The 21,639-nt window shown below is 40.7% G+C and overlaps 1 protein-coding gene across 1 annotated transcript in view; it reads left to right on the top strand.

The window, feature by feature from the left end:
• The window catches only part of LOC132019378 (beta-galactosidase-1-like protein 2), a 72,912-nt gene extending 53,401 nt beyond the window's left edge, over positions 1–19,511 (top strand). The window contains exons 12-19 of the mRNA XM_059402417.1: positions 13,310–13,456; positions 15,756–15,827; positions 16,560–16,647; positions 16,979–17,066; positions 17,429–17,540; positions 18,236–18,352; positions 18,463–18,526; positions 19,208–19,511. Coding sequence (XP_059258400.1) covers positions 13,310–13,456; positions 15,756–15,827; positions 16,560–16,647; positions 16,979–17,066; positions 17,429–17,540; positions 18,236–18,352; positions 18,463–18,526; positions 19,208–19,215 — 696 coding nt within the window. The 3' untranslated portion in view covers positions 19,216–19,511. The remainder of the gene's footprint in view (positions 1–13,309; positions 13,457–15,755; positions 15,828–16,559; positions 16,648–16,978; positions 17,067–17,428; positions 17,541–18,235; positions 18,353–18,462; positions 18,527–19,207) is intronic.
• The last annotated feature ends 2,128 nt before the right edge of the window (positions 19,512–21,639 follow it).

Genomic DNA, 21,639 nt, shown 5'->3' with positions numbered 1-21,639 from the left:
GTAAAGAAACAGTGTAAACATTCCAGGATACTGGGAAAATCTCCTTTCAATAACATAGCCAAGAAGATATCCCTTGCCTTCTGAAGATGGTTAGAATGAAGGCACGCTGACTAGATCTAGGACAATGATTTTGAAACTTTTGATTTAGTAGAATGACTCTTCCTTTAAACTTACTTCAAGTGTTCAGTACATAAAACATGCACTAGTTAATCGGGGGGCTGGTTCTGAGGCTCTGTACTTGCATCGTAAAGGTCAGTCATCCTTTCTTTAGGGTTGCACATATTAGAATGACCCATATGCCACTTCTGACTTACTTGTAAGATTTAAAGGAACATAGTTTGAAAACCACTGGTATAGAGGAAAACCTGCATAGTTATTCACACAATACTCAGTAAACATTAATTTTTTGGGGAATAGTATTATCAAGGTGTTGTTTGGGGGGAACTTCCAGTCTAATGGGAAGGAGAGATGAATAGAGATTAGGGGGTTGTAGGTCCCATGGTAGAGGAACGAAGGCAGCACAGCATTGTCAAGGGAACATAGTATTGTGCTAAAGAGTATAAGTTCTGGAGTCGAGTGGGTTTGAATCTTTACTCCAATATTTACCTTGGGGTGGTCATTTAGCCTCATTATAAGTTTCCATATCTAGAAAATGAGGCTAATAATTGCACTAACCTCATAGGATTGTAGTGTGGATTAAACCCATACTATTTGAACCTGACACATGGAAGTGCTAGCTGCTGTTTCCTTATTTAGAGATATGTTCAGCATGCAGGACTGTCATAAAATCTAATATTATATCCCAGGTGAGATGATTTTGAGATCCAATGGATGAATAAGAGCTTAATGAGATAAACTGTGGGGTAGAATGAGGGGGGGAAAGGAATGTGAGGCATAGTGGAAACCATTTGTAAGGACATGAAAGGAAGTGCATGTTTAGGGAACTGCAAATATGACTGCAATGAAAAGTGTTTGTGGGTTAGTGCCAAGTGAGGGACAAGGCACCACGTGTCAGAGGACCTTTGTGGTTTTGTTTTAAGTGTTTTCTGATGGAATTTGGAAGACACAAACAAATGGCACAGAGAAAAGTAGTGAACCCCTATGTGCTCAACATGCAGCCTCAATTTATTAACATATGGCTAATACCCTTTCATTTATACCCATACCTTCTCTTCCTCTACTCTTTCTAAGATTATTTCAGAGCAGATCCCAGACATCATATAATTTTAGCTATAAATGGTTTAATATGTATCTTAAAAGATAAGAACTCCTTAAAAACACAACTACAAAATAATTATTGTCCTTGATGATGATGATGATGATGATGATAGTAATAATAATAATCCTTTAAGTCAGTGATTTCCTGGGAAATACTTAGTAACAGGCTCTCTAGAAGAAAAAACTCTGTTAGTAGTGCTTGCCAATTCCTGTGGCATAAGTACTCCCACAATGTCTAATTCCAAGCCTCTGGCATGACAATACTGAATACAGAGACAAAATACAGGGTTGGGTATAGATGTGCACAGCTGGCACTAATGAACTGGCACAGACTGGCTGTGTGTGTGTTTCACCACTGCTAAAAATCATAAAATATCCAGTGTTCAGATTTTCTCAACTATCTCATGACTTTCTTTAGCACTGATTTATTTATTTATTTTAAATTTTCTTTGCATTTATTTATTTATTTATTATTATTATTTTAAATTTATTTATTTTTTTCAGCAGTATTCATTGTTTTTGCACCACACCCAGTGCTCCATGCAATCTGTGCCCTCCATAATACCCACCACCTGGTTCCCCCAACCTCCCACCCCCCACCACTTCAAACCCCTCAGATTGTTTTTTAGAGTCCATAGTCTCCCATGGTTCACCTCCCCTTCCAATTTCCCTCAACTCCCTTCTCCTCTCCATTTCCCCTTGTCCTCCATGCTATTTGTTATGTTCCACAAATAAGGGAAACCATATGATAATTGACTCTTTCTGCTTGACTTATTTCACTCAGCATAATCTCTTCCAGTCCCATCCATGTTGCTACAAAAGTTGGGTATTCATCCTTTCTGATGGAGGCATAATACTTCATAGTGTATATGGACCACATCTTCCTTATCCATTCGTCCATTGAAGGGCATTTTGGTTCTTTCCACAGTTTGGCGACCGTGGCCATTGCTGCTATAAACATTGGGGTATATATGGCCTTTCTTTTCACTACATCTGTATCTTTGGGGTAAATACTCAGTAGTGCAATTGCAGAGTCATAGGGAAGATCTATTTTTAATTTCTTGAGGAATCTCCACACTGTTTTTCCAAAGTGGCTGCACCAACTTGCATTCCCACCAACAATGTAGGAGGGTTCCCCTTTCTCCACATCCTCTCCAACACATGTTGTTTCCTGTCCTGTTAATTTTGGCCATTCTAACTGGTGTAAGGTGGTATCTCAATCTGGTTTTAATTTGAATCTCCCTGATGATATATTTTTTATGCATTATATCTCAGATACATAGTGGCTGGTCATTTCTGTTTTCATAATTGATCAGTGGGTTCCGGAGCCTTTAACTCAGTCTATCCATTATCCATTTTCCCATCAGCTTTTTACTTAATGGTTTTAGCAATTATTACCTATATCCAATACTTATACCAATTACCTATGTCCAATATTTCATTAAGGCTTTCAAAATAGTATCATTCTTATTCTGTAATTCCTTCTTCATTTATTTTACACTTGAATTATTCTATGTAGAAGAGCTTTCCTTTACTATTGTCTTGTCACCTTAATGTACTGTTTATAAAGAAAAGTTAGGACAAATTTTCAAGTATTTTCTTTTATCCGATAATGAATTTATTCCTGGATATCCTCCAAAGGTGGCCAGTGAGTTGTTTTGCTGCTGTCTTTATTTGATTATAAACTTATAATTTAAAAAATTTTGTTTTCAATTACAGTTGATATACAATACTATATAAGTTTCAGGTATACAAGATACTGATTTGAAAATTATACACATTACAAAATACTCAGCACAATAAGCTGTGTCTGTCACCATACAAAGTTATTACAGTATTTCTGACTGTAGTTTCCAGGCTGTACTTTTTATCCCCATGACTTGTTTATTTTATACTTGGAATTTTGTACCTCTTCATGACTTTCATCTATTTTCCTCAACACCTCTCACCCTGTGCCATCTGACAATTGCCAATTTGTTCTCTGTATTTATGAGTCTGTCTTTGTTTGTTTACTTTGTTTTTAGATTCCATATATGAATGAAATCACCTGATATTTGTTTCTCTGACTCATTTCCCTTAGTATAATACTCTCTACGTCCATCCATATAGTTGTGAATGACAAGATTTTATTCTTTTTATGGCTGAGTAATATTCCAATATACACCCCCCCACATTTATTTATATTTCTCCCATCTTTTTTATTTTTTATTTTTTAAAAATTTTCAGTGTACCAGAATTTATTTTTTAAATTTCTTTTCAGTGTACCAGAGTTCATTGTTTATGCACCACACCCAGTGCTCCATGCAATACGTGCCCTCCATAATACCCACCACCAGGCTCACCCAACCTCTCACCCCCCACCCCTTCAATACCCTCAGATTGTTTTTCAGAGTCCATAGTCTCTCGTGGTTTGTCTCCCTCTCCAATTTCCCTCAACTCCCTTCTCCTCTCCATCTTCCCATGTCCTCCATGTTATTTCTTATGCTCCACAAATAAGTGAAATCGTATTATATATCCCATCTTCTTTAGTCACTCACATATCAGTAAACACTTATGTAGTTTCCATATCTTAACTATTATAAATAATGTTACGGTAAATTTAGGGACACATGTATCTTTTCAAAGTAGTATTTTTATTTCCTTCGGGTAAATACCCAGTGGTGGAATTACTGGGTCGTATGGTATTTCTATTTTTAATTTTTTGAGGAACCTCCATACTGTTTTCCACATTGGCTGCACAAATCACATTCCTACTAACAGTGCACGAGGGTTCCTTTTTCACCACATGCTCACCAACACTTAGTATTTATCTTTTTGGTATTAGCCATTCTGACTACTGTGAAGTGACACCTCAGGGTGGTTTTCATTTACACTTCCCTGGTGATTAAAGACATTTAACATCTTTTCATGTGTGTATTGGCCATCTGTATTTCTGCTTTGTGAAAAATGTCCATTTAGATCTTCTACCCATTTTTAGATTGAATTATTTGGTTTTGATAATGATTGCACAAGTTCTTTGTATTTTTGGATGTTAACCCTTTATCAGATATATCATTTGCAAATATCTTCTCCCAATCAGTGGGTTGTTTTCTCATTTTGTTAAGGGTTTCCTTTTCTATATAGAAGCTTTTTAGTTTGATATAGTTTCCATTGTTTATTTTTCCTTTTGCTTCCCTTGCCTGGAGAGATAGATCCAGAGAAATATTGCTAAGGCTGATGTCCAAGAGTTTACTGCCTATGTTTCCTTTTAGGAGTGTTATAGTTTCATGTTTTACATTTAGGTATTTAATCAATACAATTTGAGTTTATTTTCATGTGTGATGTAAGAGTGGTCCAGTTTCATTCTTTTCCATGTAGCTGTCTGGTTTCTTCAACACTATTTATTGAAGAGACTCCTCCTTCTTGTATAGTCTTGACTCTTTTGTCCTAGATTAGTTGTAAGACTGGCTCTCTCCTCCCCAGGCAAGGAATTGCTTTAGAGGGGCACTGGTATAGGCCAGGGCTGCCCAGCAGGGGTGGAAGCCAACTGTCACTCTGAGGGGACTCTGATCTCTGGACTCTGGCTGTAGTGGGAAGGGTGCCTACTAGATCTGGTCTGTAGGAGAATTCCAGGGTGGGTCAAGCCATGCTAGCAAGGTCGATGGATAATGTTAGAAATGGCTCCACAAGAATAGGACTATCTAGGCTATAGGAGGGCCAGAAAAATGGCTTCTACCTGCTCTTCCATTCTAGGAGAAACTTCTACAGATCCTTACCCCTCAGGCATATGTTCTAAAATCAGACAGTAAATCTTTATGTATAACCCAGGTGCTTTTCAAACTGCTGCCTCTGTGCTAGGTCTTGGACCAACTGATACCAACATTCTGCCTCTACATGGGTAGACACTTGGTTTCCTATTGACCTTTGATTTTCCTGATATTAGGTCCTGCTGATTTTCAAAGCCAGAGTTCTTCTTGGTACAGGTCTCTGGGACCAAGGGTGTCTGATAGAGGGCTTGATCCCCTCCACTCCTCAGGGATGACCTCCATGCCTGGAATCCTCTTCCTGCTTGTGAGTTGCTATGCCAGGGATTTGATTCCATTGCTTCTTGCCCCTTCCACCTCTCTCAGTGTGGCCTTCTTTTTATGTCTCTAACTGTGGAACATCAGTTATGCCAGTCTTCATATCATTTTCAGAGTGAGGTGCACAATGTGCAGCTATAGCCTTGATATGTCTGTGGAAGGAGGTGAGGTCAGAATCTTTCTGACACCATCTCCCCAAGATCATTCTGAAAACTTACACTTAAAACAAACAAACAAACAAAAAACAAAAAATAACCAAAAAAAAAAAAAAAACAAAAAACCGGAGAGGAGTCAAGATGGCAGAGAAGTAGCAGGCTGAGACTACTCCAGCTAGCAGGAGATCATCTAGATAGCTTATCTAAACATTGCAAACACTACAAATCCAAAAGGAGATTGAAGAGAAGAAGAACAGCAATTCTAGAAACAAAATCAACCCCTTTCTGAAAGGTAGGACTGGCGGAGAAGTGAATCCAAAGCGACGGGAAGATAGACTGCGGGGGAGGGGCCGGCTCCCAGCAAGCGGCGGAGCAACGGAGCACAAAATCAGGACTTTTAAAAGTCTGTTCCACTGAGGGACATCGCTCCAAAGGCTAAACCAGGGTGAAGCCCACGCAGAGTCAGCATGGCCTCAGGTCCCGCAGGGTCACAGAAGGATCGGTGGTGTCTGAGTGTCGCAGAGCTTACAGGTATTAGAACAGGGAAGCCGGCTACAGAGACAGAGCTGAGGAGGGAGCTCTCAGCTCGGGGTTACCTTGAACCATTCGCAGGCTCGGTGAGCTTGGAGTGCGGCTAGAGGCCAGGGAGACGGGAATAATTGGGTGCTGTTCTCTGTGGGCGCACTGAGGAGTGGGACTCTGGGCTCTCGGCCCCTCCGGGCCGGAGACTAGGAGGTTGCCATTTTCATTTCAGTCCTCCTGAACTCTATGGAAAGCGCTCAGGGGACAAAAGCCACCGAAACAAACCTGAGCAGATTACTCAACCTGGCCCCTGGTAAGGGCGGAGCAATTCCGCCTGGGGCAAAGACTCTTGCGAATCACTACAACGGCCCCACCCCCAGAAGATCAACAAGAAATCCAGCCAGGACCAAGTTCACCTACCAAGGAGTGCACTTTCAATACCAAGGACAACAGTGGAATTCCAGAGGAGGAGAAAGCAAAGCACAAATTCACTAAATTCATATCTCTCATGGCTTTCTCGCCATGATCCTTTAGTCTTGCAGTTAATTTAATTTTTTCTTCTTTTTCAATTTTTTTTCCCTTCTTCTGCAGAATTTTTAAAAACTTTTACCCTTTTCTTTTTTTTAACGTTTTTTAAACTAGTTTATCTAACACACACACATATATATATATATATATATATATATATATATATATCTTCTTTTTTTTCTTTATTCATTTTCTTTTTTTAATTGTTTCTTTTCTTTTCTTTTTCTTTTTTCTTTTTTCTTTCTGAACCCTTTTAATCCCCTTTCTTCCCCCTCACAATTTGGGATCTCTTCTGATTTGGTTAAAGCATATTTTCCTGGGGTTTCTGCCACCCTTTTAGTATTTTACTTGCTCCTTCATATACTCTTATCTGGACAAAATGACAAGGAGGAAAAATTCACCACACACACACAACAAAAAGAACAAGAGGCAGTACCAAAGGCTAGGGACCTAATCAATACAGACATTGGTAATATGTCAGATCTAGAGTTCAGAATGATGATTCTCAAGGTTCTAGCCGGGCTCGAAAAAGGCATGGAAGATATAGGGAAACCCTCTCGCAAGATAGAAAAGCCCTTTCTGCAGAAATAAAAGAACTGAAATCTAACCAAGTTGAAATTAAAAAAGCTATTAATGAGGTGCAATCAAAAATGGAACCTCTCACTGCTAGGATAAATGAGGCAGAAGAAAGAATTAGTGATATAGAAGACCAAATGACAGAGAATAAAGAAGCTGAGCAAAAGAGGGACAAACAACTACTGGACCATGAGGGGGGAATTCAAGAGATAAGTGACACCATAAGACGAGACAACATTAGAATAATTGGGATTCTAGAAGAAGAAGAAAGAGAGAGGGGAGCAGAGGTATATTGGAGAGAATTACTGGAGAGAATTTCCCCAATATGGCAAAGGAAACAAGCATCAAAATCCAGGAGGTGCAGAGAACACCCTCAAAATCAACAAGAATAGGCCCATACCCTGTCACCTAATAGTAAAATTTACAAGTCTTAGTGACAAAGAGAAAATCCTAAAAGCAGCCCGGGAAAAGAAGTCTGTAACATAAATGGTAAAAATATTAGATTGGCAGCAGACTTATCCACAGAGACCTGGCAAGCCAGAAAAAACTGGCATGATATATTCAGAGCACTAAACGAGAAAAACATGCAGCCAAGAATACTATATCCAGCTAGACTATCATTGAAAATAGAAGGAGAGATTAAAAGCTTCCAGGACAAACAAAAACTGAAAGAATTTGCAAACACCAAACCAACTCTACAGGAAATATTGAAGGAAGTCTTCTAAGCAAAGATAGAGCCTAAAAGTAGTAGATCCTAAAGGAACAGAGACAATATACAGTAACAGTCACCTTACAGGCAATACAATGGCACTAAATTCATATCTCTCAATAGTTACCCTGAATGTTAATGGGCTAAATGCCCCAATCAAAAGACACAGGGTATCAGAATGGATAAAAAAAACCAAAACCCATCTATATGTTGTCTACAAGAAACTTATTTTAAACCCGAAGACACGTCCAGATTTAAAATGAGGAGGTGGAAAAGAGTTTACCATGCTAATGGACATCAGAAGAAAGCAGGAGTGGCAATCCTTATATTAGATCAATAGATTTTAAGCCAAAGACTATAATAAGAGATGAGGAAGGACACTATATCATACTCAAAGGATCTGTCCAAGAAGACCTAACAATTTTAAGTATCTATGCCCTTAACATGGGAGCAGCCAACTATATAAACCAATTAATAACAAAATCAAAGAAACTCATCAACAATAATACAATAATAGTAGGGGACTTTAACACTCCCCTCACGAAATAAGACAGATTATCCAAGCAAAAAATCAACAAGGAAATAAAGGCCTTAAATGACACACTGGACCAGATGGACATCAAGGATATATTCAGAACATTTCTGAATAGAGAAGAATAACATTCTTCTCTAATGCACGTGGAACATTCTCCAGAATAGATCACATCCTTGGTTCTAAATCAGGCCTCAACCGGTATCAAAAGATTGGGATCGTTCCCTGCATATTTTCAGACCACAATGCTCTGAAGCTAGAACTCAATCACAAGAGGAAATTTGGAAAGAACCCAAATACATGGAGACTAAACAGCGTCCTTCTAAAGAACGAATGGGTCAACCAGGAAATTAAAGAATTGAAAAAATTCATGGAAACAAATGATATTGAAAACACAATGGTTCAAAATCTGTGGGACACAGCAAAGGCAGTCCTGAGAGGAAAATATATAGTGGTTCAAGCCTTTTTCAAGAAAAAAGAAAGGTCTCAGGTACACAACCTAACCCTACACCTAAAGGAGCTGGAGAAAGAACAAGAAAGAAACCCTAAACCCAGCAGGAGAAGAGAAATCATAAACATCAGAGCAGAAATCAATGAAATAGAAACCAAAAAAACCAATAGAACAAATAAACGAAACTAGGAGCTGGTTCTTTGAAAGAATTAATAAGATTGATATTCCCCTGGCCAGACTTATCAAAAATAAAAGAGAAAGGACCCAAATAAATAAAAACATGGATGAAAGAGGAGAAATCCTAGCTAACACCAAAGAAATACAAACAATTATAAGAACATACTATGAACAACTCTATGCCAATAAATTTGACAATCTGGAAGAAATGGATGCATTCCTAGAGACATATAAACTACCACAACTGAACCAGGAAGAAATAGAAAGCCTGAATAGACCCATAACCAGTAAGGAGATTGAAACAGTCATCAAAAATCTCCAAACAAACAAAAGCCCAGGGCCAGACGGCTTCCCAGGAGAATTCTACCAAACATTTAAAGAAGAACTAATTCCTATTCTCCTGAAACTGTTCCAAAAAATAGAAATGGAAGGAAAACTTCCAAACTCATTTTATGAGGCCAGCATCACCTTGATCCCAAAACCAGACAAGGATCCCAACAAAAAAGAGAACTACAGACCAATATCCTTGATGAACAGAGATGCGAAAATTCTCACTAAATACTAGCCAATAGGATTCAACAGTACATTAAAAGGATTATTAACCACAACCAAGTGGGATTTATTCCAGGGCTGCAAGGTTGGTTCAACATCCACAAATCAATCAATGTGATACAACACATTAATAAAAGAAAGAACAAGAACCATATGATACTCTCAATAGATGCTGAAAAAGCATTTGACAAAGTACAGCATCCCTTCCTGATCAAAACTCTTCAAAGTGCAGGGATAGAGGGCACATACCTCAATATCATCAAAGCCATCTATGAAAAACCCACCGCAAATATCATTCTCAATGGAGAAAAACTGAAAGCTTTTCCGCTAAGGTCAGGAATGCGGCAGGGATGTCCATTATCACCACTGCTATTCAACATAGTACTAGAGGTCCTAGCCTCAGCAATCAGACAACAAAAGGAAATGAAAGGCATCCAAATCAGCAAAGAAGAAGTCAAACTATCACTCTTTGCAGATGATATGATACTATATGTGGAAAACCCAAAAGACTCCAGTCCAAAACTGCTAGAACTTGTACAGGAATTCAGTAAAGTGTCAGAATATAAAATCAATGCACAGAAATCAGTTGCATTTCTCTACACCAACAGCAAGACAGAAGAAAGAGAAATTAAGGAGTCAATCCCATTTACAATTGCACCCCAAACCATAAGATACCTAGGAATAAACCTAGCCAAAGAGGCTAAGAATCTATACTCAGAAAACTATAAAGTACTCATGAAAGAAACTGAGGAAGACACAAAGAAATGGAAAAATGTTCCATGCTCCTGGATTGGAAGAACAAATATTGTGAAAATGTCTATGCTACCTAAAGCAATCTACACATTTAATGCAATTCCTATCAAAATACCATCCATTTTTTCCCAAAAAAATGGAACAAATAACCCTAAAATTTATATGGAATAGGAAAGACCTCGAATAGCCAAAGGAATGTTGAAAAAAAAAAAAAAAGCCAAAGTTGGTGGCATCACAATTCCGGACTTCAAGCTCTATTACAAAGCTGTCATCAAGACAGCATGGTACTGGCACAAAAACAGACACATAGATCAATGGAACAGAATAGAGAGCCCAGAAATAGACCCTCAGCTCTATGGTCAACTAATCTTTGAGAAAGCAGGAAAGAATGTCCAGTGGAAAAAAACCAGTCTCTTCAATAAATGGTGTTGGGAAAATTAGACAGCCACATGCAGAAAAATGAAATTGGACCATTTCCTTACACCACACACGAAAATAGACTCAAAATGGATGAAGGACCTCAATGTGAGAAAGGAATCCATCAAAATCCTTGAGGAGAATACAGGCAGCAACCTCTTCGACCTCAGCTGCAGCAATATCTTCCTAGGAACATCACCAAAGGCAAGGGAAGCAAGAACAAAAATGAACTATTGGGATTTTATCAAGATCAAAAGCCTTTGTGCAGCAAAGGAAACAGTTAACAAAACCAAAAGACAACTGATAGAATGGAGAAGATATTTGAAACGACATATCATATAAAGGGCTAGTATCCAAAATTTATAAAGAACTTAGCAAACTCAACATCCAAAGAACAAATAATCCAATCAAGAAATGGACAGAAGCCATGAACAGACATTTCTGCAAAGAAGACATCCAGATGGCCAACAGACACATGGAAAAGGGCTCCATATCACTCGGCATCAGGGAAATACAAATCAAAACCACAATGAGGTATCACCTCACACCAGTCAGAATGGATAAAATTAACAAGTCAGGAAATGACAGATGCTGGCAAGGATGTGGAGAAAGGGGAACCCTCCTATAACTGCTGGTGGAAATGCAAGCTGGTGCAACCACTCTGGAAAACAGCATGGAGGTTCCTCAAAATCTGAAGTTAGAACTACCCTATGATCCAGCGATTGCACTACTGGGTATTTACCCTAAAGATACAAATGTATTGATCCGAAGGGGCATGTGCACCCGAATGTTTATAGCAGCAATGTCTACAATAGCCAAACTATGGAAAGAACTAGATGTCCATCAACAGATGAATGGATTAAGAAGATGTGGTATATATACACAATGGAATACTATGCAGCCATAAAAAGAAATGAAATCTTGCCATTTGTGATGACGTGGATGGAAGTAGAGGGTATCATGCTTAGCGAAATAAGTCAATCGGAGAAAGACAACTATCATATTATCTCTCTGATATGAGGAAGTGGAGATGCAATATGGGGGCTTAAGTGGGTAGGAGAAGAATCAATGAAACAAGATGGGATTGGGAGGGAGACAAACCATAAGTGACTCTTAATCTCACAAAACAAACTGTGGGTTGCTTGGGGGAGGGGGGTTAGGAGAAGGGGGGTGGGGTTATGGACATTGGGGAGGGTATGTGCTATGGTGAGTGCTGTGAAGTGTGTAAACCTGGCGATTCACAGACCTGTACCCCTGGGGATAAAAATATATTATATGTTTATTAAACACACACACACACACACACACATACACACATTTAACATGCTTTGATCCTGTTGCAGTCATTCCTTTTGATATTCAAATTGTCCTATCTCCTTTAAGTTGGCCCCTGTTGCCCTCTTGTCAGACATGAGTCTGGTAGCTTCTTGATGTCTTCTTTGTCCTTCCAGAATGTTTCAGACCATGCGGCTCCACAGACTAGGATCATGTATTTCTCATGAAAAGCCGTGTGTGTGTGTGTGTGTTTGTGTTTATGTGTCTCTGTGTGTGTGTGTTTAGAGATTTTACTTATTTATTTGAGAGAGAGAGAGAGAGAGAGGAGGAGGGCAAGCATAGTTGGAGGGAGGGGCAGAGGGAGAAGCAGGCTTCCTGCTGAGCTGGGAGCCTGATGGAGGGCTCCATCCCAGGACCTTGGGACCATGACCTGAACCAAGGCAGATACTTAACTGACTGAGCCATCCACGCACCCCAACCCATGTTTTTATGCTAAGAAATTTGAACATTTCCCTGAAAGTTATGGAAGCTATTTTAAGACATGGGAATTAGATGACCAATTTTGCATCAGAAAGATTCCTTTGGTAGCTGAATAGGGGATGGAGTAGAGTGGGACCATGCTAGAACACTGAAAATGAATAAAACGCTACTGAAGTTGAGCTTAGATAATGAAGGTGAAGAAGGATTAGTGAAACAGAGATTTAGAGTCAGACTCTAAAGGAGGTGATGACTGGTTGATTGGGGATATTGAGGAAAAGGAAGAGACATTGTACATACTTTTTACCTTTTTGACTGGATGGTTGGTGTTGCTCTGGACAGGAAAAAGAGTAGGATGGGGAAATGTGGTAAATACAGTTTGGCAGATACTACATTGGAATCATTTAGGGATCTTCATCCCTAAATGAAGGATGAATCATTTTCCTTCTGTTAGAAGGAAAAATCTAACAGACACGGGGGTTAACAAATATTGAGTGCTTTAGGTCACTGTTAGATAGGCAGATCCATGGATAGTCACAGTTAGACTGTGGGTTAGGATGATTTCTTTTGCTATATGAAGGAACAAGAAGAGATGACCAATGATAAGAGTATGGCGTAGCTGGCATGGAGTTCCTGAAATCAGGAGTCTAGTCCAGGCTTTATCATAAATTGATGAGCAAGGTAGAGAAATATAAAGGTGGTTAGGAAAACTTTTAGTTTTTAAAAAGGACATTAATATGTGACACTTAAGCATGATTATCATTATATATTCCTTTTTTATGCATTTGTCTTCAAGACTCTTTGGGGGCAGTTCCACTGGAGAAGTGGGCTTTGGGTTTTGGTTTTGAAATTTGTCTCTCTAAACCTGAATGTTCAGCCTGGTTTTTGTTCCTGTTTCTGTCTCAGCCCATCAGCTCTGTCAAGCCGATTTGCATGGAGGAGCTATCTGTGAACCAGGGGAATGGTCAGTCTTATGGATACATACTTTATGAGACTGTGATCACCACCAGTGGCCTCCTTACCACAAAGAATCATGTTAAAGACCGAGGTCAGGTAAGGGACAGTGGATGGGTCCCAGTGGCACTTCTCTGCTAGTAAAACCCGGTTGTGTTGCTGAGGGGGATATCTACATGACAGTCAAATCTTTTTTACTTTCAAAAATTCATCACTGTTTCTTAACCTTTGTCTTGTTTGTTCAGACATTTGTAAAATGTTTGATATGTGAGCTACTGTTGTCATAGGTCAGAGGTTTCTGTTAGTTCCCAGGGAGGGAGCATATTCATTGAATCCTTATGGGAGTTGATGGAGTTCTTTAAAGGAGACTCCAGAGGAGCTTCAGGAGTCCCTGTACTTAACTGCACAGCAATCCCTACATTTACACAGCACATTACAATGTGCTGCTCTCATTTAATTCTCAAAACACCCGTCTAAGATATTTGTGACAAATGAGAAAATCTCAGAGAAGTTAAATGACTTTCAGAGGATATTTGACTAGAAAACAACAGAGCCAAGGGTAAAGACTTCACCATCTCACTCCAAGTTAAGAGCTAGCAGAGTTTCCTCAGGTCTTGGTGAAATTCTCCTGCAAAAAGCCCTCTCTGTGCTACCTGTGTCATCTTCTCCCAAAGTTTCAGGCACTTCCGGTGGTAACTCCAACCCTCCCCTCATTATCCTGAGCTGCAGACCCAGATTCCTTGAGAATTCCTTGCTGAACATTTTTCTTTGCTTAGATATGTGTTCTGCTGGTTCCTCGTACTCATCATGTTCAAAACCAAATTCATCACCCTCCTAAATAACCCTCATCCTGTACTCCTCATATCAATCATGGACTTGCAACCTCCCCACCTGAAAATGCTGTTCCCCTCATCCTCTCTCTACACCTTATTCTCAGCTGGCACATGCTTGCTGCAGTATGACTCACTGGGTTTTCTCTCAAACTCCATGCCACCATGGCTTTAGAAGTCTCTTTGAATCTTGCCTCTACTACTATTAGAGTCTCATAACCAATCTTCCTTTTTCAGATAGCTCACTTTTCCCCTCCTCTTTGTCAAATCCCTCCCTCACAGTGGCACCAGTTTCCTTCCCAAGGTAAAATTCTCAGCATGACTCTTGCCCTGTCTACAGTCTTCCATTGATTTTCCCAGTCCCCTATCATCATTTTCACCAAATAGCCTGGACTTGGCTGTGGGTCAGGACTTGTCACTTTCTTCCCTGTGCTTCCGTGGCATTCTTCCTACAGTTCCATGTTAGCTATTTTGGAGTATCCTAAAAATTTATTTGTGTCACTCTCTGAGTTCCTCAATGGCTAGTGTTAAGCTTGGTGATGCTTTGCTCCAGCCAGTAGGTGTTCAACAAATGATTATAGTGTATTTAATCCTTGTATAGTGTATTTAAACCTTGTGATTAGACTCTAAATAGCTTAAAATATAAATTTTGCATTTTGTATAGTATTAATATTTGTGTTTTTAATATCTGTGGATTTTAGGGGTGCCTGGGTGGCTCAGTGGGTTAATCCTCTGCCTTCAGCTCAGGTCATGATCTCAGGGTTCTGGGATCGAGCCCCACATGGGGCTCTCTGCTCAGCAGGGAACCTGCTTCCTCTTCTCTCTCTGCCTGCTTGTGATCTCTATCTGTCAAATAAATAAATAAAATCTTTTTAAAAATCTGTGGATTTTAATTTTTATAGTTTCCTAGTCAAACTTCATTTGAAAATTATGACCTGACTCAAATAATCTAAGGGGCAAATTTTATCCTTCTGTGGTCCTGCATGGCTAGGGCAGATTCTTCTGGGTGACGTTATCTGAGCCTGAAGCAGTATAATAGATAACAGGGGAAAAAAAGGATTTATGTCCAGGTCATTCTTAAAATGAGAAACAGTGGTGGCAGCAGCCTCTTCAGATAAGGGTCGGGGGAAACCTGGAAGACTGTATCCATTATGAGAGTGAACCTAGGCAGGCAAGGCCGGCAGATTCCTGCATCTGGAGTCCCATCTTCCCTGTGATCATCACTTCTTTCACAAGATCCATTCAATCACAAGACTCATTCTCTACCTTCCTTTTCCCCTCATTCCCTGCAGGTTTTTAAAAATTTTTGTTCCTTCTCTCCTTGCCCTATAGTACAGCAAGGCCCAGATTTGGTATTGGAACATCCTTCTCCAGACTTTGCCTCACACATCTCACAACTGTACTGCTTTGAATATGTTGTATTTTTATCAACTCATAGTCTGCTTGTAATATTCTATGAGACAGAGTTAATCCTTCTCCTAGAACTTGCCTTTTCTTTGCTTTCCTATGGACCATTTTAATCCCTTTCCTTATGAAGACCTAATGGTGCTCTCCTCTTTCTTTGGCAGGTGTTTTTGGATGAGAACTTTTTAGGCATCTTCGACCATTCTACTGATCAGCTTACTATTCCCAAGAAAATGGTATATAATCTAGTGTTGATGAACTAATACTTCAGCACCCTGGCTTAATTGTAAACGTGGCCTGACCTCGTGATAGCTTATTTTCTCCTCCACGGTTCTTTGAAATGTTCCCAGCATAAGAGCCCAGCAGAGATGCAGGAGACCTGTATGTGTTTCTTTTTCTTTTTCTTTTTTTTTTTTTAAGATTTTATTTATTTATTTGACAAAGAGAGATCACAAGTAGGCAGAGAGGCAGGCAGAGAGAGAGAGAGGGGAGGAAACAGGCTCCCTGCTGAGCTGAGCAGAGAGCCCGATGCGGGACTCGATCCCAGGACCCTGAGATCATGACCCTAGCCGAAGGCAGCGGCCCAACCCACTGAGCCACCCAGGCGCCCCTGGATGTGTTTCTAAAGTACAAGTGTATATGCTTTGGGTGAGGAGAACTTCAACCTGTTGGATATTTGCTGCTCAGAAGTTCTAGGTTTGTCACCTGCCTCAATAATCTCTAGTGAAATGTTCGAGTGACTGTTTTCTGAAAGGCCTAGTATGGGGGTGAGGGTGAGGATGGAGTAAGTAGGAAGGGCAAGAACCTAAGGGTTTACTTGACCCAGGGCTGGAGTTCTGCAAGCTTTTGAGGCCTGCTGTCTGTCAGTCACCCTGCTTACAATCTCATCTGAGTTTCAGAGAAGACTTAAGAGGTCTACAGAAAAGTTCTCTGAGTGGTACTCACTGTGGCTCGTCTATCTTGGACAGGTCTACAACGATAACCCAACACTGAGGATCCTGGTGGAGAATCAAGGCCGCCTTGCCTATGGGCAGGACATCAATAAGGAGAGAAAAGGTAGGCTTCCTTCCTTCCAAGGGTGGAGAAGTTTGAGACCTTGAGGCATCAAATTCCTGTTGCTCTTATTGTAAGCTGGACAGTCATGGCCAGGTGTATGATTTAGTGGACAGCAGTATCTCTGCTGTATGTTGGACGTAGAGGCATGCTCTAAGAAGTGTACATGTATAACAGAAGGAAGAACTTATGTAAGATTTTGCAGAAACCTACCATTTGATAAAGGCAGGAAAACATCTTCCTTCAGGGGGAGACCTGGCCACAACCTGTTTACATCTCTGTGTTCACATCCCTTCTTGCCTTCTTCATGTTCCTTTTATTCCCTCTTTTGTAGGTTTAATTGGGGATATCTACCTGAACAAATCTCCTTTAAGAAATTTTAAAATCCATAGCCTGGATATGAAAACTAAATTTATACAAAGGTGGGTGCCAGACCATCAACTCAAGGTGATTGATCAAAGATGGTTCTGATTTAGAGATGGAAAGAAGCTCAGAGACCAAGCAGATTAACCTCCTTTGTTTTCAGATAGGAGAGATGAGACCCACAGTGTTGAAGGAAATGACCCCAAGTTTCATAGTTGTCTGGGGCAAAGTGATGAACATTCCCTCCTTCATGCAACTCCTGGTCTGCTGATCTTTTTGTTTGTTTGTTTTTTCTGCATCATATCCCCTTAGAGGCAAAGAGGAATGCCAGGCTTGGGCACAAAGGGGACTTACCTCAAAAATCACAGCTGACATACAAAGAAGGGCATGACCTTTCCATTGGTGTTTGATTTCCTCTTAGGGACCTTCCTAACATCTGGAAACCAGCTGTATTCAAACATCAGGGCCCTGCCTTCTTCCTTGGTATCCTGAGAATTGGTAATGACCCCAGAGACACCTTCATAAAAATGGAGGTTAGTGATATTTCTCCCCTGCCTATTCCCCTCACCCCCATCTGAAAAGGATCTTTGAGATAAAGCTCCTTGGTACATGGGCCCTATCCTGTGAAAGGACATCAGCCACTCCACAGCATTCTGGAGGCTGTCCCTTCCCTGGTGTTGACAAAAATGAGGAGTAGATGCTTAACAAATGCAACAGAGGCATAAGTAGTATGTTCTAGTGCAGAAGCTGTAAAATCTACTACATGAAGAATTTAGTGAGTGTGGTTCACTAAATGTCCAGACATAACCCAAGACATTGAGACCCTCAACCCCTTAGAACACACATCCAATCTGTGGTGGGGATGTTGAGATTTTAATGCATATGTACAGCCACCCCAAAATTCTAGAATTCAAACTTTGTTTGGGGCTCAGCATGTTTTGGTAAATGCCTGATGGTCAATGGAAGGACCCTTCCCTGACTTGGGACAGACAAGTTAGAAAACAGTACCTTTTTTCTTGAGGCCTAGTTGTTGAGCCAACCCCAGGCCAGGGGCAATAACATAGACCTCTCCAGGTAACCTTCCATTTAAGGCCATGTGTGGTAATCCACTCCATCTATGTGTATCTATGACTGTGATAAGATGTGTTTATGGGTTGTGTGTGTCTTCATCCTAGTGTCATTACATCTAGAACTCAGGTCTTGAATCCTTCATTCCAATCTTTTTCAGGGCTGGACAAAAGGTGTAATATTTGTCAATGGAAAGAATCTGGGACGCTACTGGAATATAGGTCCCCAGGAGACTTTTTACCTTCCAGGACCCTGGCTTCGTCCTGGATCAAATGAGGTAAGGTCCCCCCTACACCTCCCTCATCCCAGTCCACTTTGTTTGGCCTTTGCCTTGCAACGAGTCAGAACTTGAATCTCATGGCCACCCCACCTCCTTTCTCTTCACAGATCATTGTGTTTGAGGAGTTTAAACCTGGCCTGGAGATCCAATTCACAAACATATCTCGTCTAGGTATGATATTCAGGAGGGTAAATTTGCAGCATCTGAGTCAATCCTTCTGGGTCTTTCTAGCTGAGCTAGAGATAAAGAAGTCAGAATGTACTATCTCCCAGGAACTTGAGCACTTCCTCACTGCCTTTGCTTGATAGCTAGGTTTTCTCTTTTACCTTGTATAGCTATACTCATCACCTCCCATTTCCAAGTGACCTGACTAGCTCACTCTAACAGCCTTAACCCAGCTCCCTGGGGGCCTCCCTTCCTTCCAGATGTTTCCAATGTGCTGTCTGGATCCCTCCTTCATTGTAAACCAAGGTCCCAACATTTTTCACTTCTTGCCTTTTCTGAAATATACTTCCTACTGCTCTCTCTTGTGCTGCCATGTATGGTCATTCCTAGGCACTTTTCCTGGTACCATTTCTTAGGTTGCCAAAGGGAGGACTGCATGGCCCAGTCACCACAGGTGAGAAGGTTGCAGAGTGTCTGTGCCTGCCCATTTGTGTCTTACGCCCAGCTTTCCTGATCCTTATGTTGGTAGCAGGATCCAGAGGTCTTTTTGGAGAATCACCCTTGTTCCCTTCATTAGAGACTTTGTGGGACTGATTATTATACTGCCCTTTCTTCTAACCTGCAAGTGTCCTTCCCTGCCAGGTGGGCATGTGACATACAGTAGATTAATCAGACTTTCTTTTTCAGGATATTGAATCTTGAGTGTTGTGACATAATGTATGAAATTGATTGAGATGAATCACTTCAACAGTGGGGCTGTGAGTAACCTACCCATCCTGATAACTCGGTTGCGGAAACTACCCTGGCTTCTCCACTTACCCAGTCCCTGCTTTGGGCTTACCATCCTCTTCCTAATTTGCCAGTACGTTCCTCTTTTGGCATAGGTTAGCTAACCTTTTTCTGATGCTCATTACAAAACAGACCTACTTAGTGCATACCCTTTATCATACTGCTACAATAAAGGCTGTTTGACCACCAAATAAAATGCTGAAAAAATGAGATGCTCAGAATACTTGATCCCACAAATGTAAATTTGAAGCAAAAGTGATCTTTTGAAGAAATCAAATAAAATGTAAACATTAATGCAGTTCACATACACTCTGTGTTTTCAATGTATTTTTTTAAAAAAGATATTTTCCTTTTACCCTCCAGTTCTTATTCCACACCATACCACTGGCTTTTCTATAGTCAAGGGGAAAGCCCTGCTTCTTTGAGACTCATGACACCAACTGCCTGGTCTGGTGCCTCCTTGTCACCTTATTATTCTTTACCCACCACCTGACTACCATCTTTGGTACCTGATATGCTACTCTTCTTGAGTCCATGTTTTACTCCCAGTCCTCTGGGTGCTGCAGACCTTCTGAGCCATAGTGAGAGCACAGGGAGCTACTTAAGTGTTGGAGATGCATCGACTGTCTGGACAGGCAAAGGGGAGATCTGTGGAGCTTTACTTTCTACTGTGGCAAATTTCAGCAGGGTATAAACTGGCCCTGGGGTTAGCTGACAGGCTTCTGGGAAGCTTGGGAGAGTGGGTGACGATGAAGGTGAGTTGTCATTGCATCAAGGGCTGTCGAGACTTCCAAGCCAAGACCATAAGGAATCACAGCCAGATTTCAGTTGTGCAAGAGGCTGCATTCCTCCCAGAATCAAGATCCTGAGTCCACTCTTTGCATCTGCAAAAGCCAGGGGACCAGCAGTATCCATGTGGACCAGAACTTCCATAGCCCAAGGAGGTTGGAGAGCGTGATCTCCCTGATTGATGCTTCCTTCACTTTCCATCCCACCGCCACATCCCTCAGTTCAAACCTGCCAAGGAGGAAAGAGCAAGCTGGCAACAGGGCTTCTTCCTCTATCTCTTGTTTCTCCTCTCACCATAACCCAGATCTGGAAAGTATCAGTGGTCCTGTATCATTGCTTCTGACTTCCATAGAGCACAAGCCTTAGTGTGGGCATCACCTGGAGGGCTTGTTAAAACACAGATTGCTGGTCTCCTTTCCCAGAATTTCTAGTTCAGTTGTTCTTGGGGGGGGGGGGGTCTGAGGATTTGCATTTTTACCAAGTTCCTAGGTGATGGCAATAATGCTGGTCTGAGGACCACACTTTGAGCATCTTAGTCATAGAGCAGGATCTCAGCCTGTCTCAAGACTGTTACTCTTTTGGGCCAGATAAGTCTGTGTGGCAGGGGCTGCCTGACTATTGCAGGATGTTGAACAGCATCCCTGGTCTCTATGCACTACATGCTGGTAGCACAACCCTCTTAGTTACGACAACCAAAATGTGTGCAGATATTACCCAGATTTCCTCTAGAGGCAAAAATCCCTCTAGGAGAGAAACACTCCTATAGAGCATACCAGGTTCTCCTAGTCAGAAGTGGTGCTTTCCCTACCTCACAGGAAAGAGCTAGAAGTTGGGGATTAAACTTTTGTAAATAAAAGGCAACGATGACAGAATCTGGGAAATCTTCTTTCAAGATAATAGCCTATGACTCTGTTTTTCTTCTGCATAATCCTAGTTCTGAATGACAGAAACAGCTTATTCTTTCTTTTTTGTACTACTTTTGAAAGAAATTCTAATATCCTCATAGATTAATGGATTTATAGTGTAAACTGGGGTTAAAGTCCTAGAGGGGATAGACTAAAAAGAAAAATCACATGACATTTTTACTAATATTATCCCTTTACCTCTATAAATAAGCACAATATGGTGTGTTGCTATAAGAGGCACAGCGCATTACTGGTGTCTGGTCTTCATGATTCCTTAAGATCCCAGGTAATATAGATAACACTTAGGCCAGTCAAATATTCTTACCTAGTCTATGCTATCTTACTGGAAGAAGCTTTAAGGGTGATTTAATGTTATTTTCCCCCGCAGATAACCAGCAGTTAGTGCCTTGGGTGAAATACCAGGTTAATTAATAGCCTAAACGCAATTTCTCTATCCAAGTGAATTGCTGTGTGAATATTTGTCCTTCTTTAATTGTTGTATTTTATGGTCCATCAGTGTTAAACACGGAGATACTCAAGCAAAATTTAGTGACACTGAATATTTTCATCTAGATTCTGTCAAAAAGCTCAAACAGGAACACTAAGTGCCTGTTCTGTTCTTCTAGGGGCAGGTTG

This window comes from Mustela nigripes, chromosome 1 (assembly GCF_022355385.1).
Source record: "Mustela nigripes isolate SB6536 chromosome 1, MUSNIG.SB6536, whole genome shotgun sequence".
In the NCBI taxonomy this organism is placed as follows: Eukaryota; Metazoa; Chordata; class Mammalia; order Carnivora; family Mustelidae; genus Mustela; species Mustela nigripes.
The sequence above is the reverse complement of the archived record's forward strand: the minus strand, read 5'-3'. Positions and strand labels throughout refer to the sequence as shown.